Source organism: Artibeus jamaicensis, unplaced genomic scaffold (assembly GCF_021234435.1).
Source record: "Artibeus jamaicensis isolate MK-2021 breed Jamaican fruit bat unplaced genomic scaffold, CSHL_Jam_final contig_793, whole genome shotgun sequence".
Lineage (NCBI taxonomy): Eukaryota > Metazoa > Chordata > Mammalia > Chiroptera > Phyllostomidae > Artibeus > Artibeus jamaicensis.
The window spans coordinates 12,446,881-12,474,789 of NW_026521975.1; the positions used below are offsets into that span (position 1 = coordinate 12,446,881).

A 27,909-nucleotide genomic window follows, 5' to 3' on the forward strand; every position below is an offset into this window, starting at 1 on the left:
AAGGGGAGATGAGGACAGTGGAGAAGGTCGCCCTCGGTCCGATGATGCCCTGGAACCGAATAGCCCCTCCTGCTCCTTGGATGGCTTTCTGCTTGCCGGGCTCCTGCTTGCTTCTGAGGAGAGCAGACTGGTGTGCTCAGCACCCGCAGGGCTTTGTGACTGGCGGACAGGCAGCAGTGGAGGAGCAAGAGGACGGCAGCTGGGATGAAACTCTGGAGGAGGTGAGTGTTGGGTCTGTGTGTCTGAGGCACCCGAGTCAGCCCTGTGTGTGCGGGGCAGGTTCTCTGCCTGCTGGGAGCCTGGCTCTAGTTGTGGCTGTCCGCATGCCCGTGTGTTCTGGTCCCTCATTCGGGCCAGAAAGCTGAGGAGGCTTACTTAGGTGCCCACCTGGCTCTGTCCCCTCCTTCCCCTCCCAGCCTAGGGGCTGCAGACGTCTTAGGACACTCAGAGCTTCAGACCCTCCTGATGTTAAGGGAAGGCTGAGCAGGCAGTCGTGCTGGCAAGAGAGCTGTGCCTAGAGATTGGCCTCAGCCCCCAAGGTTCCTCTTGTGAGCTGGCAACTTGGGGAAGATGACTGCCAGCTGGTCACTGCCCAGCTAGTCTGTCTGACAGAGCTGTCTCCAAGATGGGCTGGGCGATGTGTCACCGTGAGAAGGGCTTCATTTTGTCATACACGGGGACCTGTATGATCTGGCCCATTTGGGTGCCGATTGTCAGGAAGCTGGGAAGTACGTGCGACAAAATGTGACCTTCAGTTTTACTGGTACCCTTGTCCCCTCCACCAAACCCTGCCTCCTCTCTGGGCTTCCTGACACACCCCACCACCCGCCCCTGCCTCCCCAGACCCCCCACTCCTTGCCCTGCCCCCACGTTTTCTGATCCTGACTGGTGTTCTGGTGCATCATGTCTTCATTTTAAGTGGCCTTGAATTCTTGGTGCAAAAAGCAAGGCCTAAATTTGTGTAAGTCACCGTAGAGTCCTGAGCCCCAGTGACTCCCTAGGCTCCGAGTACTTAACCTTTCTGTGTTGGAGCGCTTTTGGCTTTCTGCTGCCGAGCACTACAGACTCATCAGAAGTAACATTTATAAATGTGTAAGTAGGGAATATACTAGAAAGTCTGGCAACCAGGTATCATTTAACATCTGTTTTACCTGGAAAGTTCAGTAATTAAACCTTCATCGGTCCTATCCGCACCGAGTACCGGACCCTGGAGACTAAACGCAGCCTCTCCTTAGGTGACCCTCCCGCTAGGCCCACAAGCTATTCAGCAAAGGGCTCTCCCCCATTTACAAAGGAGGAAATCAAGGTCAGTCACACCTGGGGTGACGGCTGGCCAGTGAGACCCCAGCACTGGGCGTCCTCCTCTGGTTTGATGCTCGTTGCTGTCCTGGAAAAAGCATCTGTTTTCCCTTCTCCCAGGACTTGGTGGTACGACTGGGGAGCCATCGGAGTTTCTGCCTTGGGGGCCACATCCCCACCGCGGGAAGGTTAGTGCCTCTGTGCAGACTCTGAAATTATAAAAGGCCTCCCTGCTCCCTCTTCCTTACAGCTTTTCCTCTCATCCCCAACACAGGGACAGTGTTTTGTACATGCATGTTAACTGAAAATCCAGGTACAGTTCAAAGGACTATTTTAAAGTGAGGAAAGATGACAGCTGACACAGATGTCAGGATTTGTGGCTCCTTTCCCCAGGGGTGACACTTGTGCCTTAGCACAAGATCACAGCTGCTCTCCCTGCCAATCAGCCAGGCCTGGGGCCATGGGAGAGCTGGTACCCAAGTCCTAGGCAGTGATCAGAAAACAGTATTTTAGAAAACCTCACTGAGCAAAACACACAGCCGAGGGCCATGCGGGCTGCGCCCCTTGTATCTCCACACGGCGGCCGAGCTGGGCAATGGTCCAGGTGAGTCGGAGGAGGCTTGGCTTTCCCGCCTACCCACCGCTGGCTCTGAGGGGCTTTCGGGCGTGGGCCATGAGACCGTAGACTTGATTTGAGTTGGGAGACATTCCCCCGTTGGATGGACCCAGAGTTTAAAGGGGGAAGAAGACAACCAAAGTGAGGAATAGGCGGTGTAGCCCTAGAGGAGACCACAGGGCTTTGGGAAAGTCGGAGGGGGCAAGATGGCAGAGGTGAGGGAGAGGACAGGAGGGAAAGGACCAAGCACTAGGCTGCTTTTCCCCGAGCAGATTCCATAAGGTGAGTAAGAAGCTTTACGCCATCGTTCAAACAAGCAAAAAACATAATGTTATGTTGTTTTTGTCTTTGAACTCAACGTTCTGTCTACTTCAAGTGTCTGTTCAAAGTGAGGGAGAAAAGTTACTAGGTCCTCATGAGAACCACCTTCCACTGCAACATCCTCCAGTGACCTGTCCCCGAGATCTGCTTCTCGGCTAACTTTCAGGCCACCTCAGGCTCTGCCCCAGGACACACATGGCCTCCAGGTCCACTGCCACACTCTGTGCTGGAGTGGGGGCTCCGGTCGGTCAACGCCGGCCCTGGGCCACTCCTGGGAGTGAGGCGCCGAGCAGCTCTGCTCTCTGGGCATTGGCTTCTCTCCCTCTCCCCTCCTCACTGGGGTTCGGTTCACCAGGCCTGACTGACCACCCCTCTGCCTCCTGCTCCCTCCAGGCCAGAGGGAGGCCCCTCCCCCGTTGTCCTGGTGGGAAGGAAGGAGAGGGGCGAACGTTCTTCCAAAGCAGTTCTTATGCCAAAACCTTGAACTTTAAGTTATTCTAATGGTTTCATTTCTGTGTGTTTCCATTGTGGCCTCCCTTTCCTGAGGGAGTATTTTTTTCAAACTGGAATTTAAAAATTGTTTCCTACAATGACTTCCTCTACTCCCATTATGTCTTCTCTAGGCCTCTCATTTACTCCATTATTTCCCTTTCTTTGTCCCATTGTTTTCAGTTTGATGATTCCTTCCGCTTGATCTTCCAGCCCACAAATGTAGTTTGCAACATTATATTTCAATCTTCCATCAAATTTTGAAATTCAAAACTATAATTCTCGTTCCTACTGCTTGTTATTTTGGTCTCTGAAGTGCGTCCTCTGTGGCCGCTCAGTTTCCGTGGCATTCACTCAGAAGCATCGCCAGTCCCATCCCAGGTGCCGAGAGCACCGCAGTGAACACGGCAGGGAAGGCCCTGCTCTCCTGGGGGAACCTCATAGGCCCCCAGACAACCTAAATTCATCTGGGTCAATTTGTTCCCCAGAGTTTTGACTCCCAGACTGTCTGGGCTTTGCTTACACAAGAGATCTACAACACTGGGCTGCAGTGAGAAATGCAGATTTCTAGGCCACACACCAAATCTGCTAAAGCAGACTCTGGTGATGGGGCTCAGGGATTCTGCATTTTTTAAATTTATTTATTTTTATTTTAAAGATTTTTTTATTTATTTATCTTTAGATGGGAAGGGAGAGAGGGAGAGAACTATCAATGTATGGTTGCCTTTCTTGTGTCCCCTCCCGGGAACTGGCCTGCAACCCAAGCATGTGTTCTGACTGGGAATCGATCTGCAATCTTTTGGTTCACAGGCCCATGCTCAATCCACTGAGCTACACCAGCCAGGGCGGATTCTGCATTTTAAATTCACAAGGGCCATGTGATCATCTGATGCCCTGCTGACCTCCCTTCAAGTTACCCCGCTGGGAGCAGGGGTGAGCTTCAGTACCTGAACAGGCCCTGCCAGCCCTGGGCGGCAGTGCACACTTTGGAAGGGCAGGGGTAGGAGACTCAGCAGGAGAGGGAAGCAGACTGCAAAGGGGTCTCCTTGTGGAAGAAACACGTGACTGTGTGTCTAAGTAACTAAGCAGTGTGGCGGTCCGCAAAGTGTGGTCCCTGCGCCCGCAGCATCAGCGCTCCCGGGAACTCCCTAGGAATGCCAGTTTTCAAGCCCATCCTGAAACCATCTGGTCAGAGACGCTGGGGCTAGAGCCAGTGTGACAAGACACCAGGTCACTCTCATACATGCTCTGGGGTGTGAGGACCACTGACCCCTCAATCCATCAAGTGACCACTGCCACCCAGCACACCACTCCAAAGGTCTCTCAGCCTCAGGGTCACCGAGGCTTTGAAGACATCTAATTGGTTCCTGCCGGTTTCATCGATATTTCTCTTCTTAACAGCTCCTTCAGAGGAGTCCCAAAGGTGGCACTCCTTCCTTACTACAGTGTGGTGAGGGGGGAGGGGTGGAGGTGGAAGGGGGAAGGGGGGGTAAATGCCGATGGGGAAAAAGGTCACCTTGAACCCACATCCTTTACTTGTGTGGGGGCTGGGAGGACAGGCAGCTGGCTGTCCTTGGTCCTGCTACAGAGATGTGGGAACCCAGAGACGTGGATGACAGCATCCGCTCTGCTGCCGAGGTCCTTTCTCCTCAGGGCTAGTGAAGGCTGACTTCCCTCTCTGTCAGCGACAGTTGGGACAGTGACGATCCTCAAGCAAACCTCCAAATGAACCTTAGACTTCGATGTTGCTGTCTTTTTAAATACATGAAGGACCATCTCATCCATTTGTAATCCAAATAAGGAAAAAAGAAGCTGTGACTGGATTTCAGCACAGGCCCGCTGCTGCTGCTCAGGGAAGAATGGAGGCCGGACCCTCTGTCGGAGGAGAGCCCGACAAGGGCTCAGAGGCTCACTGCTCACTCCCGGCCTCTGCTGAGGGAGCAACGGCCGTTCTGCGAACCTGCACCATTTGGATGCCTGGACCAGCTGATATTTTAGTATTATTTAGGTATCACACTAAACACAGAATAAAGGACACAAGAAATGTTATACTCTGTATTTCCTAAAATTTTTGTGTCATGGAAATTAAAACAATCAAGAACTCTGATCTACAGACAGTGGGGGACCCTATTATGTGGAAGATTTTAACACAGGACTGTAATTGCATAGCCATCAGTCTCACTGAAAGAATGCTTAAAAATGAACTAACTACAGCAATAAGGCAGTGATTACAACCATTCAATATTTCCTAAACACTGTGGTAACTTTAGAAGCCATTCTGATGGAAGAACCCAAACAGTATTGAAGGCAGCTTGCTATTTCCAGCCAATGCTTCTTAGGATACAGTGGGTCTTCAAACCTTCACGAAAATATATCTGAGATACTCAATTGCCAAGTCTACTCAAGTAAGCTTCCCAGGCAGCTTTTCTGTACATCTCAGCTGCTTCCAGACGATTAGCTGATGCCAGTATGCCCCGGCCTACAATGATGATGTCAGAGCCCCGTTTGCCAATAACTTCTTGTGGGCTACTGTACTGTTGGCCAAGATTATCACCTGCAAAAACACAAAAGTTACCATTTAACAACACAAAACATGAGAAAACCTGCCGCATGCCTTTCCTGAAAAGTATCTAACCAGCTTTAAACACAACTGTGCTCTTGCTCTCCATGCTCCTCTGCACAGCCAGTAAATGCAGGCGAAGAGACAGACTCCGGACGCCAGAGCCCTCCGCCGGGCAGAAGGGAGCTGGCCAACTCCCTTTCAATGTCCAGCTGTGGAGCATTTGTACTTTTAACAGTATTTTTTTAAAGAAAATTAAAAAAGGAAAAAAATTTAAAATCAGCCTTAAATGTAAGACAATTTTAGTACACACCTCAATCAGTGACACTACTGGCGAAATCCTCACAAGGCATTTAACTGGACCACGATCACACACGTGAACATTTCTGCCACAGCCTGTGAGGTGCTCAGACTATACACAGTGGGCCAAAGCGGGTTCACAGTTGTTCGTATGGAAAATAACACAACAGTCAGTAAATAATAATACACAGATAAACTGTTTCATGTACTCAACAACCATAAACCTGCTTTTGCCCCACCCTGTATACAAAGCCTAATCCTTCATTTTGTCGTTTTCATTCTTTTAATGTATTTTTATTGAGGTATAACTGACATATAGCATTAGCTCCGGGTATACAACAAAATGATTCAGTATTTGTATACACTGCAAACTGATCACAATGTCTACCTAACACCCATCACCTTGCATGATTACAAACATTTCTTTTGTGATGAGAATTTTTTAAGATTTACTCTTAGCAACTTTCAAATATGTGATACAGTATCACTGACTCCGGTAGCCTTGCTGTACATTGCATCCTCGTGACTGACTTTATCACCATAAGTCTGTGCCTTTTAAGTGCCTTCGCCCATCTGCCCCCCTACCCACCCCCAGCTCTGGCAGACACCAGTCTGCTCCCTGTGTATCAGTGAGCTTATGAATTAGATTTAGCATAATGCCCTTGAGGTCCATCCATGTTGTTTCAAACAGCAAGATTTCATTCTTTTTTATGGTTGAGTAATATATATACCATAAAACAAGTTTTATCCATTTATCCATCAACAAATACTTAAGTTGTTTCCATATCTTGAGTATCATAAATAATGGTGCACGACACACAGGGGTGCATTTCAAGTTAGGTCGGAATTGCTGGATCGCATGTCAAGTTTTTTTTAAATTTCTTGAGGAACTTGTTCATACTGTCCCATAAACCGTATGTAGCTATACATGTACATACTCCCATCAACAGCTGGGAGTACCTTTCTTACCTTTAGATAACAGCCATTCCAGCAGGTATGAGGTGACATCTCACTGGTTTTGATTTGCATTCCCCTAATGATTCACGATGCTGAGCATCTTTTCATGTCCTTGCTGGCCATATGTATGTATTCTTTGGAAAATGGTCTTTTCAGATCTGCCCATTTTTAAGTCCAACTGTTTGTTACTGAGTTTATATATTTTAAATATTAACCCTTTATCAGATAATTTGCAAATAGTCTCTCCCATTCAGTGGGTTGCCCCTTCATTTCAATGATCACCTTTGCTGTGCAAAACCTTTTTGTTTAATGTGGTCCCACTTTATTTTTGCCTTTGATGTCAAATCAAAAAAAAAGAAATTATCACCAAGCAATGTCAAGGAGCTTACCACCTATGTCTTCTAAGAGTTTTATGGTTTCAGGTCTTACATTCAAGTCTTTCATCCATTTTGAGTTAATTTTTGTGTATGGTAAGATACTGATCCCGTTTCATTCTTTTGCTCATGGCTATCCAGTTTTTCCAACATTTCATTGAAGATTCTAGGTTCCTTTGTCATAAATTGACCATGTATGTGGGTTTACTTCTGGACACTGTTCTGTTCCATTCATCTGTATGTCTGTTTTTATGCCAATACAATACTGTTTTGAATACTATAGCTTTGTAATGTAATATGAAGTCAGGAAGTGGGATGCCTCCAGCTTTGTTGCTCTTTCTCAAGGTTGCTTTGGCTATCAAGGCCTTTTGTGGTTCATACAAACTTTAGGATGGTTTACTCTATTTCTATGAAAAATGCCATTGGAATTTTCATAGGGATTGTACTGACTGTAGATTGCTTTGGGTAGTGTGAGCATTTTAATAACTCTTCAAATCTATGAGCACAGAACATCTTTTCAAATATTTGTGTCTTCAATTTCCTCCATTGCTATCTCATAGTTTTCAGTGTATAGGTCTTTCACCTCCTTGGTTAAATTTATTGCTGGGTATTTTATTATTTTTGATGAAACTGTATATGAAATCATTTTCTTAATTTCTTTTGATAGTTTGTTATTAGTATTCAGAAATGCAGATTTTTGCATATTGACTTTGTATCCAGCAAATTTACTGGATTAGTTTATTAATTACAAGTTTTTTAGTGGAGTTTTTTGGATTTTCTATATATAATACATTTCCCCTGCAAACAGTAACAATTTTATTTCTACCTTTACAATTTGGATGTCTTTTGTTTCTTTTCCTTGACTAGTTTTTCTAGCTAAGGCTTCCAGTAGTATGTTGAGTACAAGTGGTGAGAGTGGGCAGCTTATTTTGTTCCTGATCTGAGAGAAAAAGCCTTCAGAGCTTTGCACCACCGGGCAGGATGTTAGCTGGGGGTCTGTCATTAATGGCCTTAATTATGCTGAGGTAGTTCCCCTGGGTTCACTTTGTTGAGTCTTTATCATGAATAGATATTGAATCTTATCAATTTTTTCTCCATCTACTGCGATGACCACATGATTTTTATCCTTCACTTTGTTAATGTGATATGTCACACTGATTTGTAGATTTAAACAATCTTTGGATCTCTATAATTTATCTTGCTTAGTCATGGTATATGAGTATTTTAGTGTATTTTTTAATTCAGTGTGGTAATATTTTGTTGAGGATTTTCTCCATGTATGTTCATTAGGATATTGAATTTTCTTTCTTCATGGTGTCCTTACCTGGCTGTTATCAGGGTAATGCTGGTCTGGTAAAATGAGTCTGAAAGCATTCCATCTTCTTCTATGCTTGGAAGAGATTGAGAAAGAAGGATTGGTATTAATCCTTTGAATGTTAGAATTTACCAGTGAAGCTGTCTGGTCCTGGATTTTTGTTTGCTGGGAATTTTGTTGATTAGTGACTCAATCTCCTTACTAGTAATCAGTGTATTCAGAGCTTCTATTTCTTCATGAGTCAGTCTTGGCTGGTTTACATTTCTAGAAATTTATCCATTTCTTACAGGTTGTCAATTTTATTGGCATACAGTTGTTCATAGTAGTGTCTTATGATCCTTTGTAGTTCTGTGGTATCAGTTGAAACATCTCTTTCATTTCTGATTTTGAGTCCTCTTTTTCTCTTGGCGAGTTTAGCTAAAGGTTTGTATCTTTTCAAAAGCCAGCTCTTAGTTTCATTGATTTTTTTTCTATTGTCTTTTTAGTCTCCATTCTATTTATTTCTGCTGTGATTGTTATTTCCTTCCATTAACTCTGGGTTTCATGTGTTCTTTTTCTAGTTCCTTCAGCTGCAATGTTTTGAGACTTTTGTTTCTTAAATAGAAATTTATCACTCTCAATTTCCCTCTTAGAACTGTTTTTGCTGTACGTTATAAATGACATGTTGTATTTCCATTTTCATCTCAAGGTTTTTGTGTTTTGATTTCTTCTGTCTCATGGTCTGTTCAGGTAGCACGTCATTTAATGACCACATATTTGTGAATTTTTCAATTTTCTTTTTATAATTGATTTCTAATTTCATACCACTATGGTCAGAAAAGATGCTTGATATGATTTCAATCCTCTTGAATGTATTAGGTCTTATTTTGTGGCTTAACATGATCTATCCCAGAGTGTTCCATGTGCACTTCAGAAGAATGAGTATTCTGTTGCTTTTGGATGCAATGTTTGGATGTACCTGTTGTAACTAACATGTCATTTAAGTGAAGCCTGTGTTTCCTTATTTATTTTCTGTCTAGGTGATCTATCCATGATGTAAGCAGGGTATTAAAGTCCTAGTGTTAAAAAAATAGAGAGATGGTTCCCACTAGTCTCTGTCCCTAGAGAATACAATGGTGAGCTCTTAAATGTGTGTTAAATTAGATGCCTTCCCTTCAGGTCAACACTTTAAATTAGCAAACAAGCCTGTTTTACTTAATGTCTGGGTACCATCAGCTGCCTAAGCAAGGCCCTGGGGCAGGTGAGTCTGAATGGGTAAGCTCTTTAAGAGCCATTCCTCAGATCACTAGTCTTGTGGACACAAGCCCTTTAGTGTTAAAGCTGGATGTTTTGGGGGTTCATCTCTCAGGTGTAGGTCTTAAAAGCTAGGGTGCCTGAACGCACAGTTCAAACCCTTCACTTCTCAGGGAAAAGCTCTGTGCCTTGAGTTCCCCCCCAATCGTGGACTGCCGTGCCAGGGGGAGGTTTATGGTAAGACAGTGCTCCAGCCTCTCCTACTAACTTAGGTGGTATTTTTCTTATTTGCCAGATGTGTAGTCCTTGCTTAGCTAGCCTTTAGTTTTGTTTATTCCAGAGGAAACTGTTCCATATGTAGCTATAAGACTTTGTCCATGAGAGGAGGTAAGTTCAGGACTTAATGACACTGCCATCTTCAACCAGAAACTTACTTTTGTCCTTTTCAAATTGTTGTCCTAGAAGCCTTGTGTTAAATGGCTTATTTTCTCTCAAATCCAAAATGACCGAAACATCCTCAAAAGCCTACATCCTAACTGTACTATCTAATCAAAAGTATTCTGGGGCTTACAATGAACATTGACAGTTGAGAAGGACAGGGTGCCTGTAATCACTCTGTGTCAAGAGCCTGGGTTAAGTGCTGTAAACACATTATCTCACTTAAGCCTCAGTGACCCTTTGAGGTTAACATTATTATCCCCATTTTATAAGATCAAGAAAATGAGACTAAAGTGACCTGTTCAAAGACACATGGCTACTAAAACCAGAAACCCAAAGCTGACTCATAAAATGTTAAGCACAAATGTGGAGTTTTTAAGAAGGTCAAAAATTGATTACTGAGGCAGCTATTACAAACCCTTCCAGAGGACAGTCATTCTGCCAAGGCCTACTCTATAGTGTACACAATCGGTAATGTGAAATTTGAATAACAGATCTCCGATATTCCATAACCTTGGGGGTACATCTGTCATTCATTAGTTTATCTGAATTTTCATTGGTTTTATTTCTGATTAACTAACTCTACATAATGTTTTTTGTTTAAAGTACTTAATTAGAAACAAATTCCCCAAAAGATAGTACTTTCCTTAAGTGTGGTTATACTGTTTACATAAAATAATTAGCTCCTTCACGGTTAATGGTATCTACTAGCTCTAGTATTTGAATTTGCAAAGAGAACCAAGGTTTACCAAACACATACCCGCAATGTTGATGTTTTGTGTCGTAATGCCAGTTACAGAAATACAACTCTTTCACCTGTTCCTAAAAAGCCCAGTGTCCATTCCGTCAACATTTGTGTTAATATTTACAGAACACTTATGTGGCAAGGGGTACTGTGCTGCAGGGTAAGTAATCTTCAGAAAGAACTCTCATCCTTGGGGAGCTTCTAGCCTAGAAGACTATTCTGGAAATACTCTACATGTACAAAAATATATACAAGGATGTTCACTGTTTGTTACCACTCCCAATGCATCAACATGGGAACAGTTCAACATTATGGCCCAATCCTAACTAGGAAAACGGTGCAGTTGGAAAAAGGTCACACTACATGTGGAAATATAAGAAAGGTGCAGATACAAAGCATTCTCCAAACTCTATGTGCATGTGTGAGTACATGCAAAGCCAAAGGTCTGCAAGGATACACGTCACACTAGTTACATGATTATCTCTGGAGAGAGAAACAAGTCAGGCTGGGGAAAGAGTGGTATGGAGGAGAGGTGAGTATGAGTTACACAAGAATGACTAGCATAATTCTCTTAATATTTTAAAGTTACCTTCTGAGCTTTTCAGTGTAAAGAGAAGATCAGAGTATCAACCTGACAAACTCATCTGAGGGGTAATGAGCATTAAGTGCTTTATTTAAAAAAAACACATATTTTACTTAATATATTGATTGTACTATTACAGTTGTCCCATTTTCTCTCCCCTTTATTCCCTTCCACTCTGTACCACACCTCCCTCCAGTATGCCTACCCCTCTAGTTCATGTCCATGGGTTGTATATATAAGTTCTTTGGCTTCTCCATTTCCTATACTATTCTTAACCTCCCTCTATTTTGCACATACCATTTATGCTTCTTATTCCCTGTACCTTTCCCCCCCATCATCCCCTGCTCCCTCCACACTGATAATCCTCCATGTGATCTCTATTTCTGTGATTTTGTTCCTACTGTAGTTGTTTGCTTAGTTTTTTTGTAGGTTCAGTTGATAGTTGTGAAGTTGTTGTCATTTTACTGTTCATATTTTTTATCATCTTTTTTATTAGATAAGTCCCTTGGACACTTCATATTGTAATGGCTTTGTGATGATGAACTCTTTTAACTTGACTTTGTCTAGGAAGCACTTTATCTGCCCTTCCATTCTAAATGATAGCTTTGCTGGATACAGTGATCTTGGATGTAGGTCCTTGCCTTTCATGACTCTGAATACTTTTTCCAGCCCCTTCTTGCCTGCAAGATTTCTTTTTAAAAAATATTTATTTATTTATTTTATTTATTTATCTTTAGAAGGGAAGGGAAGGAGAGAGGGAGAGAAATATCAATATATGGTTGCTTCTCGTACATCCCCTGCTGGGAGCTGGTCTGCAACCCAGGCATGTGCCCTGACTGGTAATCGAACCTTGATGTTTTGGATCACAGGCCCGTGCTCAATCCACTGAGCTACACCAGCCAGGGCCCCCTTCTTGCCTGCAAGGTTTCTTTTTTTTTTTTTTTAAAGATTTTATTTATTTATCTTTAGAGGGGGAAGGGAAGGAGAGAGGGAGAGAAACATCAATGTATGGTTGCCTTTTGTGTGTCCCCTGCTGGGAACTGGCCTGCAGGGAACCAGCCTGCAACCCAGGCATGTGCCCTGACTGGGAATCGAACCGCGATTGTCTGGTTCGCAGGCCCGTGCTCAATCCTCTGAGCTACACCAGCCAGGCAAGGTTTCTTTAGAGAAATCAGCTGATAGCCTTATGGGCACTCCTTTGTAGGTAACTATCTCCTTTTCTCTTGCTGCTTTTAGGATTCTTCCTGGAAGTCAATTCCCTTTGCCAGAGTGGTAAAGTTTTCTTTCATTATTTTTTAAACTAAGTTTTCAAATTCTTGCCCTTCCTATTCTCCTTTGGGCACCCCTATAATTTGGATGTTGGAACATTTAAAAATGTTCTGGAAGTTCCTAAGCCTCTCCTCATTAAAAAAAAATTGTTTCTTCATTCTGTTCTCATTTAATGTTTATTTCTTCCTTCTGCTCCAAATGATTGATTGGAGTCCTGGTTTCCTTCCCTTCACTGTTGGTTCCCTGTATATTATTGCACTCTGCATAGCCTTCACCTTTTCCTCTATTTTGTGACCACACTCAACCATTTTCTGTGAGCATCCTGATTACCAATGTTTTAAACTCTGCTTCTGATAGAGTGGTTATCTCCTTACCACTGAGTTCTTTTTCTGAAGTTTCGATCTGTTCGTTCATTTGGGCCATGTTGCTTTGTCTTGGCACACCTGTTATGTTGTAAGGAGCACAGCCTTATTTATTTGCCACGACGAGGCAACCCATGTCACTGCATGGTGGCACTGTGGGGGAAGGGTCAGAGAGGGAACAGTGCCGCTTGCTCAGCTCTCTGCCGGCCTTCAGTCATGTCCCCTGCTACCCACAAGAAAATTGGGCCCTTTTGGTGCTGATTCCTGAGTGGGTGGGCTTGTGTACATTCCAGGACCCTGTGGGTCTCCCCAGCAAACTCTCCTGTGAGGCTGGGTGTTTTTCCCACCGGCTCAATTCCCACAGGTTTATACAGCCAGAAGTTCTGCAGCTTTCTTTTCCTGTGCTACAACCCTGGAGTGTGTGGTCTGCCTTACATGCCCCCGCTGTGGTTCCTCCTGGTTTATCCCCACACAAATGTGGGGCCACCAGGTCCACCAGCCGCTGCCTTGCAGTGCATCCTGTCCTTCCCAGCTGCCTGTCACTGCCCCTCCTACTGGTCTGAATGAATGTTTCTTTAACTCTTTGGTTGTCAGACTTCCATACAGCTTAATTATCTGGCAATTCTGGTTGCTTTTTGTTTTAAAATTCATCGTTGTCCCTTTTTTGGTTGTGCAAGGAAGCAAAGTGTATCTACCTACACCTCCATCTTGCCTGAAAGTCAAGCGTGTTTTCATTTTAAATAGGTTTGCTAACTAAGAACCCTACTTACTGTTCAGAGCTCCAATCTCCAACTTCTTAACCTAATCCATAAATAAGGAAAGAAATGGAAAGCAGGATAGAATAAACTGCCATAGCCGTCATAAGCAATGTTTCTTGCACAACAGCCTTTTAAGGAAAAACAAGTTTTCCAAGTCATCATTTCTTCCACATTCAAAACCGAAACAGCTGTACTGAGTCCCAAAGGACATTTAAATGTGTATACTTTTACAACTTCGATTACTCCTCCGATTAGAGTCTATCAGTGAAAAATACGCAGTTTTTAGCCACTGCAACTGTGTTCCTTAGACTGCTGAAAGTGTTAACATATTCAGATAAACCTGGGAGTCATGAAAGACCGTGTATCTCCACACTGGAGCTCTGCAAAGTCCTCTAACAAAGAAGCGAACCTGTGATTTTGTTTAGCCTGGTGCATTCTTCCTGGAGCATGGATACCTTCCTTGGCAGCATAATCGGAACGTCAGTTGGGAAACACAACTAAAATATCTGGGGACATTTCAATGAGAAGCAGTTTTCTAAATTTGCATCCTAAAATTAGACTGCAAGCTATTGGCCTGCCCAAAAGTCCCTTTAATTTTTTTTCCCCTGTAAAATAAAAGACACGTTGTTCGTTTTCACCATTAACTTCATCTATTTGGAGGTTGTATGTTGGTTATCTCTCACATGGTAGAACATTGATTGTTCTCAATTAATGTCTCAATTTGATCGCTATCAACTTCATCTGGTCTACCTGACTGGAGCATCGTCCAGCGAGAAATCTCCAGCAGGAAACTTCGCAAACCACTTTTGACACATGTGATCAGTCACAGCACCTTCTCATACACTGCCTGAGTCTTTCTGTATGTGTTTCAGTTGCATTTTTACCACTCTTGAAATTAAACGAAGTATGACATGCCAAAAATATTGCATATTTTCTTCCATCTTCAGTATTAAAATGGCTGTAACACAAAAATGCACCAACTTTGATTTTTTTAAACGCACGCTAACATGACAGCTGCGACGATACAATCTTAACAGAATTGTCTGGAATGAAGTTAAAGACAACTGAGCGCTACTAGAGCCATCTATTTTTTTACATTTTATTTATTAATAGAGAGGGGAAGAAAGAGATAAAGAGAGGTAAAGAAACATTGATGTGCAAGAGACACATAGACCAGTTACCCCTCGAATGCCCCCAGTTACCTGCAGGCCAGGCACGCCCCCCTTGCATACCTGGCCTGCAACCCAGGCGTGAGCCCTGACTGAGAACGGCTCTGGTGACCTTTGGGTTCACAGGCTGGCACTCAATCCACTGAGCCACACCAGCCAGGGCTACTAGAATCATGTTATGGGAAAAACCAAATGAACTTTTTGGCCAACCCAATATTTTGCATACTTAGGTCAATATCATCAGGCCAAAGGGCTCATTTATTATTGTTCTAGACAAACAAGCTTTCTCTTTTACCAACTTTACGACAACACACAACATTTCATTTTGCCTTTGCTGACTTGGGTAAAGAAACATTTTGGAAGAAGCAGGATCAGTGGATAGACCTACCTCCAGCTTCTAACTGGACTCCTGGAGTCAAGTGAAGAAATTCTGGTTTCATACTTACTCGGGATCCAGAAATAAAACCCATCACAAATTCAGAGTGCTCCTCAGCCATTTGAACCTAAACAGAATGTAACAGGACAGATTTCAAAAAGTAGTTAATCACAAAGAATAGTTCTACAAGTAAAGTAAAAAACTGACTCTATTAACTAGTAAGAAACTTTGCTGTTTTATGGATGTGTTTTCCTCATTTCCCATTAAACTCACTGTATCTAAAATGGGTAATCTTAGATATGAATCTATCTACTTGTTCCATTAACTCCATCTCTCCCCTTCTTCCAATTAACCACACCCTAAAGACACTGAAAATCCTGTACTACGTTTGTCCACAGTCTGGATGCTGTGGACAAACTGCTTATTTGTAATAATACTTGAGGATCCACCTAATTACAAAAAGTATGAGGAAAGTACTCTAGCATACACTTCTAAATGGCATAAAACCACATCGAAGATTAATGCCCAGCTATACAGGATACTCCATATTCAAGGATAACCACCATACTACAACAGTTATGTGGCCAAGAGCTAAAGAAACCTCAACTCTACCGCTTTCACTCTTCTTTAATGTTTGCCAATAACAGGCCTCCACAATTTCTTTACCATTATCCCACATTCATAGAGTTTCTTGAGAAGGTCTCCCTGGCTTCCTAATTTGGCTCTTCCTTGAGACTTACACTGTTCTCTTTTTGCTGCCAGTACTACTACTACCCACCAGAAAGCGACATCTTGTCCTTGGGCCAGACCCGGACTCCCAGAATGACTCATGGGCCCTCTGTTATGAGAGTTGGGAAATCACAGACATTTACAGTCAATTCAGGGGTGGGATTAAAACCTGGTCCTAGGACCATGTGAGATCTTCACAGACAGTACTTGAAATGATATGAAAAAATAAATTCCCATGAAAATTTCTGCTACTTTTAAAAGTAAAATATCTATCAAGGTGATCTATCCAACTTTCTAGGTGACTATCCAACTATGAAAGTTTTTAACTAGCCAATTATCCTCTCTCTATTCTGGCAGGCAGGTGTGGGTGCTGGATATTAACATGCACAGTATTATGACAGCTTTTAATAATGGGGGAGTTACTGGAGAAAGCAATGTGTCTAGCCCCTAGTTAAGAGTCTTCTCATATAATACCAATCAATACCAAAGACTAAAAAAGAAAACGCCACTGCATGTGGGCTGCTGTCCCGAGAACACATCTCTGTGGGGCTCGGGGGATCCTGAGCTGCTGGGAAGAAGCTCTTCAGTTTCACCCCGTGGTGAGATGAGACGAGAGAAAACAATGCTATCTTAAAGGTCGGTGAGCCACTGGCTGATGTTTATTTGACTAAGTATCTGTGTTTCAATGTTTCTCTTTTGGACGTACAATTCAAATCTTCTGTCTACTGCAAGGTGTACTATAAGGTATAAAATGCTAGTAATTATCAGGGAACTCTAGCCAAATAGTATTAATATACTGTGACACTAACAACTGCTGATTTTTTTAGCAGGGTTTCATAAACCCCACATTCAGATATTCTCTTCCTCTGAAACATGCAGTGTAACAGCCCAGTCCCTGTGTCACGTACGGCTGCTTCAGTGTAGTTCCCAGTGGCCAAGGAGCCAGCGGAGCTCATTTCTGCGATGAGCAGGCACCCCCGCTGCAAAGGCCGGCCGACCTCTTGCAGGCCCTTCACAACGCCCGAGCCCGGCACCACGTGAGCATTTACTAGATCCGCCCAGGAAGCTATTTTAAAGACACCACCTAAGAAGAAGAGCAGGGGGAACACATTGGTCAAATTTCACATAAAACCCTTTAGCTTTTTGCCAACCGACCAATTACAATATGAAATGTCCTAGTAACACTTTAATGAAACAGTGAAACACTCTGAGAATTTTAGAGTTTCGGTGGACCTATGGTTCTAAGTGTAAAAAATTTATCTGTCCATCTAGTAGCTAGTTAAGTGATCATAATGAGAAAAAACTCTCAAAGGTTCTGCACTTAGTTTACGAGCAACGCTAAGACTGTTTTTCCTTATAGGCTGAAGCTTGTGACCACCAATAAAATTTACACATTTAGAAATGGGGTGGGGTGGAGACAGAAGGTGTAAGAAGACTAAAAGGTACTGTAAAAAAAATACAATAAAGATTAAATAAAAAAAGAAGAAAATGTGAAAAAAGATGAAAAAAGGAAGAAGAAATGGACCCCAGTGAAAATGGGTGTTTATGGAGGTCAAAGACATCAACATTTTGAAATTCCTCTGAAGATGACAAATTTTCACTCTGCAGGGACCTTGCAGCAACTTTACCATTGATCAAATCTTCCACTTATTTAATGTCTCTTTAGTTCTTCAAATTTCAATAGGCAATTGTGTTTGTTTTAAAGGCCGACAGCAATAACCCTAATTGACTTCTGAAAACATTATATGTAAATCTATAGAAAATTTGTATAACTTTTATATTAGTCAATAAACTAAACTAAACACATCTTAAGCACATACAAAAACCATTTCTAGACAAATGTAAAGAAATAGCTTAAGAATATGCATATGCATTACTTTAGGAAATTGTCTTGAAAGATGCCTATAAGGGTTATTTACATGATAAAATGTAGCATTAGGTGGAAAAAAGCATTAGCTATGTACGCCATGGCAGAAATTTACAAAGAAGAACAGGTAAGAAATTAAGCAATTTTTTCAACTGACATATGCTCTACTTTGAGTTCCTATTCAAGATAATTTTTTAAAAGAATGTATATCAACAAATCTTTTTCTGCTAAAAATAAATGCTACAACTCGATACTACCTTTTCATTGTTTCCTGTATCTGCAATTTTCATTTTTCAAATGTTAGAACTCACTTTCTGCCAGGGACACAACCTCTGCCATTTCCGCAGGCCTAGAGCCCATGTCCCATCTTCTGGCCTCAGCACACCCATTTTCTTTAGGGGAACTACCTTTGACCAATCCTATAAACCTTTCCCCCTCTCTTATTAACCTTTCCCACACTCTTAAATACACCTCATATGCTCTTAAAACACTTTCTGTACTCTTAAACCTATGTAATTTTAACAACATATAAAATTCTATATGGGTACTCACCAGTGAAGTACAGTCGTCCCTCACGGGGACAGGTTTAAAAACTCGCAATACAGTGAAGCCACAGTAAGTGAACCACGGTTAAGCGAGAGGCAACTGTACTACTTACCTTCATACTGCTTTTTTACTGTATTTCCTATATCTGCAAATTTCCGGTCTTCAAATATTAAGAACTCATGGTGTTTGGCCAAAGTTGTTAACTCCTTCATCACATCCAGAGTAAAATCATTCAGAATGTCTACATGAGTCTTGAGCATGCAGATGCTGGGTCCTAACGCATCTGCTAGCTGCAGTAGCTCTCTGGACTCGGAGATGTCGGCAGACAGACACAGATTGGTCTCCTTCTTCTCCATAAGTCTGAGAAGCTTCGATGCAACTGGGTGGATCCTGGGCAGCTCTGCCCGTACACCAAAGCTGAGTTCTTGGGGTGCTTTCTTTATAGATGGGTGAGAATCATTAGGATCAGCTGCCACAAAAACATTCTCCTGAATAAATCTCCTCACTCTCTCAACCATCTCAGCATCAATTTTTCCTTGTTGCTCAAGAATCTCCAGCATTTTGGACAATGTACACACTGAGTGGAGACGAATCCCATGTACCTGCAACTTATCCTTGCCCCCTTGCTCTCTGTCCAGCAGCACGATGGCATCAGTGACCTGTAGGCCCTCCTTTTTAAGAACCTCAACAGTTTCCAAAACACTAGATCCACTGGTAACGACATCTTCAATGATCAAACAGTTTTCTCCTGGATTAATAGCCCCTTCTACAAGACGCTTAGTACCTGGACAAGAAAGAATTATATTAATTCCAACTTAATATTTCATTCAACTCAAGACATAGCTTACAAAATAAGTTTGGCATGTGTTTATGAAGAGGTAGATGATCTAAATTTTACTTTCTCATAATCTACTTTGGAGCTATTTTATTTCTGATGAGTCTTCAATGTGCCATAATTACTCTTTTATTCAGTGTCCCTGTATCCAAAAATTGTCAGTTACACATACAGATTATTTATAGTAAAACTAGCAAATTATTTTGCAATGTAAATAAAAACCACTTAACATGTTTATGCTCAAAATTTCAAATATGAGATATCTTAGAGCAAGATCACCTAGATCAAGGAAAGTGATGAAATAAGTAACAACACAATACCCTCAATGAACTCATTCCTTTTTCCATCAACACATCAGTTCATTACTCAAGATCAGCCACAAAGTCGGCCTTCACACATAGAGACTCAGGAGGGAAAACACTCAGCGACCAGGTAGACCAACCACCACAACTTCATGAACTACACAAACTGCATAATGCAATGTGACAATGCGCTTTCCCATTCTAACCCCCAAGATAAACTATTTTCAGATGATCTAAAAATGTAAGGAGCTCAGGCTGTGGACTTTACAGACTTATTTTTAGATCTACATTTTTGTATTTTCCACTACCAAATTTGCCTTATTTTGAGGCAGAAATAGAGCTGGTGAATATTTTGGCCCCTTTTGGAGCTTTACCACAGGTGCCATCTCTGCCCTTTCCCATCTCTTCCCTCTGAACTCCTTTCCTCCCCCTTGAAGAACTGTCAAGTTTAACTGAATCAGCTTGGACTACAACACAAGACTGCAAGTAGTTACAGGCATATTTAAAATTAATAATCTCATCCCAAGAAGTATTTTTGAAGAAACATAGTAAGAAAACAGAAATAATAATTTCACTATGAGCAGTGAGTAACATAAATACTGCACCTCCAAGCAGCAAAAACATTTTTGCTACTTTTTATATAGACCATTTAAAAGAAACAAAACCAGACAAAGGAGACCAACCATCACCCCTAACTGCAGAACTCAGCAGTTACCCACTCGTGGTCAGTCTTGTTCTAGCTACACCCCCATCCCCACCCCCTGCCCGCCCCACATGGTTTTTAGGAGCAGTTCTCAGAATCATCATTTCATCATAAAAATTTTCAATGCATTCATAAGAGGTAGAGAATCTTTGAAAAAACATATAACAGAAATACTATCATACCAACACAATGCAAACACACAAAACCCCATTACTTCCTCATTATCAAATATCAAGTCAGTTCCAATATTTTTAGATTGATTTGGTTTTAAAGCAAACCCACATATTTAAAACACCCACCTGATAACCTACTGCCATGGCCCACGAAAAAAAATACCTCCACTAAGAATTCTACGTGGCATTTATATTGCTGTAATTTTATTCATGTATTTCTCTTAATGCAATTTAAATATAAATATACTGACAAAGTGCTCTTAGAATATTCTACTGAGGAAGGAAGGGCTAGTAAAAATGTGGGGTCTCATAGATATAGTGCAAAAAAGCACTCTTTTCATTGCCATTTCACCCCTTGACTCTAAATGAAAGGAAGATGATTTATTTACGGCAACAGTGAACACATTCCACAAGCCACAACAACTTAAAGGGCCTATAAAAAACATTCAAGGTGACTGGTAAAAGAGCAGGACCTAGAAGAAAAAATTCTAGCAGGATGAGGTCACATATCAATCCTTATACTACTTTTATTTTACCATAATCCTTTGTTTCTTTTCTTCTAATGAGCATTGGAATTTGGTTCGTTGAACAGATAACTGTAGCCAATGGTAAAGCTGTGTAAGGTACTCCACAGACAGTGTCAAAACTGATCCCCTCATTTTGGGCAGTTTGGAATAAAAGTTCTGCAACCTGTAAAAAAAAAAAAACACATAAACTATTATTATTCTCTTTTGTTTATTTATTTTTTCACTGAATTGAGAAAATAAACACATTCACCATCTAGGAAGTGAGGGATAGGGCTGTAAACCCTAAAAGGAAGAGGCCTCCCTTACCACAAGCCAGCCCGCCGACTCCATTCCTTGCTATTTATTATTATTATTAATTATTATTCTACTACTCTATTTTAAATTGTATATAAATAAGGCACTATGACATTAAGGACAATAACAGACCCATGAGGAAAATGGTCTCAAACCTGATTAGAAAACTACACGTGGCTTTTTGTTAAATCACCCTCTGCACGAACCCATCTACAAATGTAAAAGCACAACAATAAAACTCATCTAGACTCAAGGTCCGCTCTCAGGGCAACAGAGGATATGTAAGGGAAGGCTGTGATGTTGACCGCAGACACTCCAGATGGTCCCCAGGGTTCCTAGCTTCCCTGGGTAATCTATTATGCTTTCAGCATCTAAACCTTTCTATCACCTGCTAGTTATATTTTCCTCCTGAAAGAAAGTCTTCAGTTGTTATGAAGTTTCATAAGAGAAATTAAGGAAAACAATCCCATTTACAATTTCATCAAAAAAAGAAAAAAAAATATATATATATATATATACCCAGGAGCAAATTTAACCAAGGAGGTCAAAGAGCTGTACATTGAAAACTTTAAGACAATCAGGAGCCCTGGCTGGTGTGGTTCAGAAGATTGAGTGCTGACCTGAGAACCCAAAGGTCACCAGTTCGATTCCCAGTGAGGGCATATGTCTTGTCTGGCTTGCAGGTTAGGTGCCCAGTAGGGGGGTGTGCGAGAGGCAACCAATCAATAAATCTCTCACACATCAATGTTTCTCTCTTTCTCTCTTCCTTCTCTCTCTACAAATAAATAAAATCTTAAAAAAAGAAAAGACAATCATGAGAAAGATAATCGTGAAAGAAACTGAACATAAATATGGAAAGATATTCCGTGCTCATGGACTGTATTGTTAGAATGCTCATACCACTAAAACAACCTACAAATTCAATGCAATCCCTATCAAATTTCCAAAGGCAAGTAAATAAACCCTGAATTTATCTTCTCCCATGAACACAGAAAATTGCAAATAGCTTATAGAACAACCATCACTGAGAACCACCTATGAACAGAATTTCTAAAACTACAGATATAAAGAAGCCACATGGAGACAGGTAGGAGGGATGGAGGGATGGAAACACAGACTGGGCAGGTTCCCATATCCACAGAGCAGAAATTAGTAAACGGAACAGCTAGGCTATGGGGGTCCCTGCTGAGGAGCAAAGTGCCCAAGCCCCACACCTGGCTCCCCAGCCCCAGGGTACTTGAGCCAGAAAAGAGTACCCACAACATCTAGTTTTGAAAACCAATGGGGATTATGTCCCAGGGATAAAGGAGACTGAGACACTGATCTTAAAAGGTTCAAGGACAAACAAACTTGCTCCAATACAGAGGCAGCAGCCTGAGAAGGGCCTGAGTCATACCGAGGAATTCAACAGACTAACTTTAGGGTGAGCGCTGGGGGAGCAGGGATCAGGAGAATTCTCTGTACCGGCAAGTGCTGGTAGGAACATCATTCCTTTGTTCAGCTTTCCTCACACCCAGCTGTCGTGGCACGGATGGGTACACAATGCCACTCTTCATTAACCTGGCTAACACCAAACTCCTGCCCTGGCATCTCCCTGAGACCCTGCCCCACTCAACCTGCTCACCTAGCTGGAGCCTCTTCCAAAGCAGCCTCACTAGCCTTGTGCTGCAGACTCGCCTGAAGGTCCACAAACCCCATGAATAGCAACCAGCTTCAGCTTACACTGTAGCTCCTGCCATGTGGTCTCAAGCCTGGCATAAGTGAGGCCAGGCTTGGCTTGCAGCATGGTTCCAGTTAAGCTGCCCCATGCCCAGCACAAACTCCCATCAAATGGTCCCAAGCCTGGAACAAGTGGCAGCCAGCCTTGGCTAGCATCTTTGACTCCCACAAGTGCCTTCAAACCCAGCACAAAAAATTGCTGAAATGTACAAGTACCAGAGGCCCTCCCAAGCAGCTTCTCAACCAATACATCTGATGCTTGGCACCAGAGCCTTGCTAAAGCACCTTTTGCTCCCTGGTGTGAGCCCCTGTAGTCAAAGCAGAGCTTGCCGGCCTGTAGTCAAAGCAGGCCCTCCTGGCCAGTTAGCCTGAGGGTCAACTCCACCCACGGATGTGCTAACAACAACAGAGACTCAGCTACAACAGGAAGGCACACCCCCCCCCCCAGAGGCAACACCCCTGGAGCACCAGCCTCAGGTGGTCAGGGGGCACTGTGCACTGGCCCCACAGGATACCTTCTACATAAAGCCACTCTTTCAAAGACCAGGAAACAGCAGATCTACCTAACACATATACAAACAGAGGGTCAGCCAAACTGAAGAGACAAAAAAAAAAAATGTCCCAATAGTAAGAACAAACAAAACTCTATGAAAAGAACTAAAGGAAATGGAGACAAGCAATCTGATAAACAGTTTAAAACACTGGTAAATAAAGATGCTCAATAAATGCAGGAGAACAGATGAACTCAGTGAGACTTCAACAGAGAGACCTCGAATATAAAAGATCACCAGTAAGAAATGAAGAACACGTTAGAGGAACTCAACAGCAGATTAAATACAGTAGAAGACTGAATCAGCAACCTGGGAGACAAGGTAGTGAAAAATATCCAGTTGAAACAGCCAAAAGAAAACAGAACTTTAAAAAATGACAATTTAAGGGACCTCTGGGACAACATTAAGCATACCAACATTTGCATCACGAGGTTCCCAGAAGAGAGAAAGGGACAAAACAGAAGAAAAAAAACCTATTTGAAGAATGACTGAAAATGTCCCTAACCTGGTGAAGGAAATATACATAATAGTCCAGGAAGCACAGAGTCCCCCCAAAAGATTAACGTAAAGAGGCCCACACCAAGACACACCATAATTAAATGCCAAAACTTAGAAAATCTTTTCTAAACTAATCTTTTAAAAAATATTTTATTTATTTATTTTTAGAGAGAGAAGGGAGGGAGAAAGAGGAGAGAAACATCAATGTGTGGTTGCCTCTCACATGGCCTCCACTGGGGACCTGGCCTGCAACCCAGGCATGTGTCCTAACTGGGAACTGAACCAGTGACCCTTTGGTTCGCAGTCTGCGCTCAATCCACTGAGCTACCCCAGTCAGGACTTAAAGAGAAAATCTTAAAAGTACCAGCAGAAAAGCAGATAATTACATACATGGGAGTTCCCATAAGACTATATGCTGATTTCTCAACAGAAACTGCAGGTCAAAGGAATTGACACAAAATGTTTAAAATGACAAAAAGCAAAGACATACAACAAGATTACTCTACCCAGCATAGCAGAATTAAAGAAGAGAAAAGCCTGGATGATGAAGCTCAGTGGATTTGTAGTGGCCTGCCCAGGAGGGGAGCTAGCTGCTGAATCAATAGGATGAATGTAATGGCTAATAGCCTGCCCAGGAGGGGGCTCGGAGCTGAGTCAACAGGATCAGGGAGAGCAAGTAACTAAATAACTAGGAAGTAAGAACAAAGAATTTCCTATTAACTCTTATCAGCAGTTCTGCTTTCTTGCTTCTGTAAGCTGCTTCCTGCTTTCTCACCAGAAGTAATGGTCAGTGACAGACTGCCCCCTCACCCTATATAAGCAATTGTTCCCCACTGATCAGGGCCCAGAATTTGGAGACTGACTCCTCTGGGTCTGCACACGTGAAAATAAACTTCCACTCTGTACACCCGAAAGTGGCTGAGTTGTTTCCTGTAACAGATTCACTGCCAGCCTGCGAACCAAAGGGTCACTAGTTTTCCCAGTCAGGGTATGAGCCTGGTCCCCAGAAGGAGTCACGTGAGAGGCAACCACACACTGATGTTGCTCTCTCCCTCCCTGTTGTAGACTCCTCTGCCTGGTTTTAGGAATTGTATCTCGACCCCTTGTGGCTAAGGGCGAGAGACGACCTTTGGGATGCGAGCCGCAGAAGACAAAGCCTGTCTCTGGTAGCAAATGCTGCCTCAGTTCCTCTCCCTGCCCCCAAAGCTTGGTCGGAAGCCAATGACAGGTAAGACCCCTCACAGCGGGGGGCAACCTAAGCCAGACTTGATCACTTGGGAGGCCTTCATGGAAGGACTCAGGGGGCTGCAACAAAGAGCTATGGATCCCTCCCCTGGCTTTAAGCCCGAGTCCCCATGTTCTCTGGGAGAAGGGCTTCCTGGCTATAACCCCCTTAAGCCTAAATACCTGATGGGGAAAGGTGCAGCTCCTTGCCTTGCTATAGCGTGTCCTGGGGGAAAATCTGGCATCACAAAGACTTCCTGATAAACCTGTGAAATCTGCTCTGCTAAGAGTGCTTTCATTCATATGATAAGGGTCCAAGAGGAAATGAGTATGTCTCCCAAAGTTTCTGCAACTCTCTTCCTGACAGACACTGACTCAGACTCTAAAGCCCTCAGATCTCTTTGAAATGTTATCTACTGTTGGATCCTTGCCGCCCCGTATTCCTGTGTATTACAACCCAGTAAAAAGCCCTGGAAATGGGGGCTCGAGGCCTTTTCCTCCTTGGAGAAACTGGCCACAGCTGGCCTTTGTCTCCCGAGAAACTGGCCACTGTTCACTTCTCCTTCCCAAGCTATTCACATCATATCTCGGTCATATTCATTCTCGCCTGTGGCAACTGGAGGGGACTCTAGAGGAAGTTGCCCCCACACCTCCCCTTCCCTAAAAATAAATAAACAAAATCTCTTTAAAACAAACAAACAAATAAATAAAACAAGAGAGAAAGATTTTCCCAGGCAAGAAAAAGCTAAAGGAGGCCCTGGCTGGTGTAGCTCAGTGGACTGAGCGCAGGCCTGAGAACCAGAGTATCGCGGTTCGATTCCCAGTCAGGGCACATGCCTGGGTTGCAGGCCAGTTCCCAGCAGGGGACACATGAGAGGCAACCATACATTGATATTTCTCTCCCTCTCTCCTTCCTTTCCCCTCTAAAGATAAATAAATAAAATCTTAAAAAAAAAAAAGCCAAAGGAGTTCATCACCACCAAACCAGTATTATCAAAAGTGTTACAGGGACTTCTTTAAACAGAGAAGATACCAAATGTAATTAAGAAAATATTGAAAAGGGAAAAAATCCTCACTGACAAAGGCAAACAGTAAAAGCAGTAGATGAACCAACAATAAAGCTGGTATGAAAGTTAAAAGGCGAATGTATGAAGATCATGTCTAAGGACAACAATAAATTAGGGGATACACACAAACACACACACAAAAGTAAAAAATAAAGACGAAACATGTAGAAAATGCATTGCTTTAAAGTGCACATGGAACATTTTCCACGACAGATCAAAAGTCACACTGGCTGAAATGTAGGTCAAATGTTAGGACACTAAACAAGTCTCATATCTTCTCCAATCACAATGGGATGAAACTAGAAATTAATTACAAAAAGAAAACTGAAAAACACAAACATGTGCTGCTAACAATGAGTGGGTCAACAATAAGATCAAGGAAGAAATGGAAAGATACATTGAGACAAATGAAAATGTAGACACAAGGACCCCAAATCTGTGGGACACAGTCAAGGCAGTTATAAAAGGCGATTTTACAGCAATATAGACCTACCATAAGAAAAAAATCTTAAAACGTTCTAACCTTACACCTACAAAAAATTAAAAAACAAATACAAACAAAAAACCCACAAGAGAAGGAAACAATGAAGATCAGAGCAGAAATAAACAAGAGACCAAAAAAAAAAATTTAAAACATCAACAAAACTAAGAGCTATTTCTTTGAAAACAGAAAAAAAAAAAAAAAAAAAAAAGATAACCCTTTTGCCAGACTCATCAAGAAACAGAAAGGGCCCAAATAAATAAAATCAGAAGTGAAATGACATCACAGAAATACAAAGAATTATAAGGAAACAATAAACAGTTGTACCCCAATGAATGGGAAAACCTGGAAGAAACGGATCAATTCCCAGAAACATATAATTTTCCACTGCTGAATCAGGAAGAAACAAAAAATCTGAAGACATTACTACCTGCTAATAAAATTAAATTAGTAATCAAAAAAACTTCCAACTTCTGGTCAAGAGAGTGGCATAGGCAGACATGGCTCGCTTCCTTGAACAACCACATCAAAATTACAACTAAAATATAGAATCGTCACTCAGAACCATCAAAAATGAAATTGAATGGAGGTCTGACAAGTACAGGATTAAAGAAACCACATCCACCCAGACTGGTTGGAGGGACGCACATGTGGAACAAGCTGATCCCATACCCACATGTGGTGGATAAAAATCTGGGAGGGATATTTCAGGAGCAAGGAATTCCAGCCTCACTCCACATCCCAGAGCCCAGGGTTCCAGTGCCAGGAAGGGAAGTCCTGATAACTTCTGGCTGCAAAAACCAGCAGGGATTCAGTGAGTGGAAGAAACTTCCAAAGTCCCAAGCAGTTCCCCTTAAAGAACCCGCACACAGACTCACCTATTCAGACTCACTCCCTCTGAGCTCCAGTACCCAGGCAACAGCTTGAAAAGCACCAGTGGCATACTGGGAGAAACAAGTGTCTGGCATCAAAGCAAGTAGAGGCTATTGTCCCTTTTCTGAACCCTCCCCTCACAGAGCCACAGAGCTGGCATGCTGGTGCCATATGTGAGACTCCATCAACCTCACCAACACTGTTTGACCTGCCTTAGAGATCCCCAGAGACTCCACCCACCCAACTTAATAGGCCCATCCAAGCTGCCTTTCCAATTGAATGGCTGGTCTTGGCTCATGCTGCACAACTTCCTAAATCCTCTCAAACAAGCAATAGCTGGCCTCAGTGAGCCCCAG

At 42.5% G+C, this 27,909-nt stretch overlaps 1 protein-coding gene across 1 annotated transcript in view; it reads right to left on the minus strand.

Annotated features, from left to right (window-relative positions):
* Positions 1 to 4,766: 4,766 nt before the first annotated feature.
* Positions 4,767 to 27,909, minus strand: part of UMPS (uridine monophosphate synthetase) — a 29,890-nt gene continuing 6,747 nt past the window's right edge. Inside the window, exons 2-6 of the mRNA XM_037132150.2 lie at positions 20,856 to 21,009; positions 18,419 to 19,090; positions 16,802 to 16,977; positions 15,177 to 15,291; positions 4,767 to 5,279 (exon numbers count right to left, since the gene is read on the minus strand). Of these exons, the coding sequence (XP_036988045.2) occupies positions 5,110 to 5,279; positions 15,177 to 15,291; positions 16,802 to 16,977; positions 18,419 to 19,090; positions 20,856 to 21,009 (1,287 nt within the window). The 3' untranslated portion in view covers positions 4,767 to 5,109. The remainder of the gene's footprint in view (positions 5,280 to 15,176; positions 15,292 to 16,801; positions 16,978 to 18,418; positions 19,091 to 20,855; positions 21,010 to 27,909) is intronic.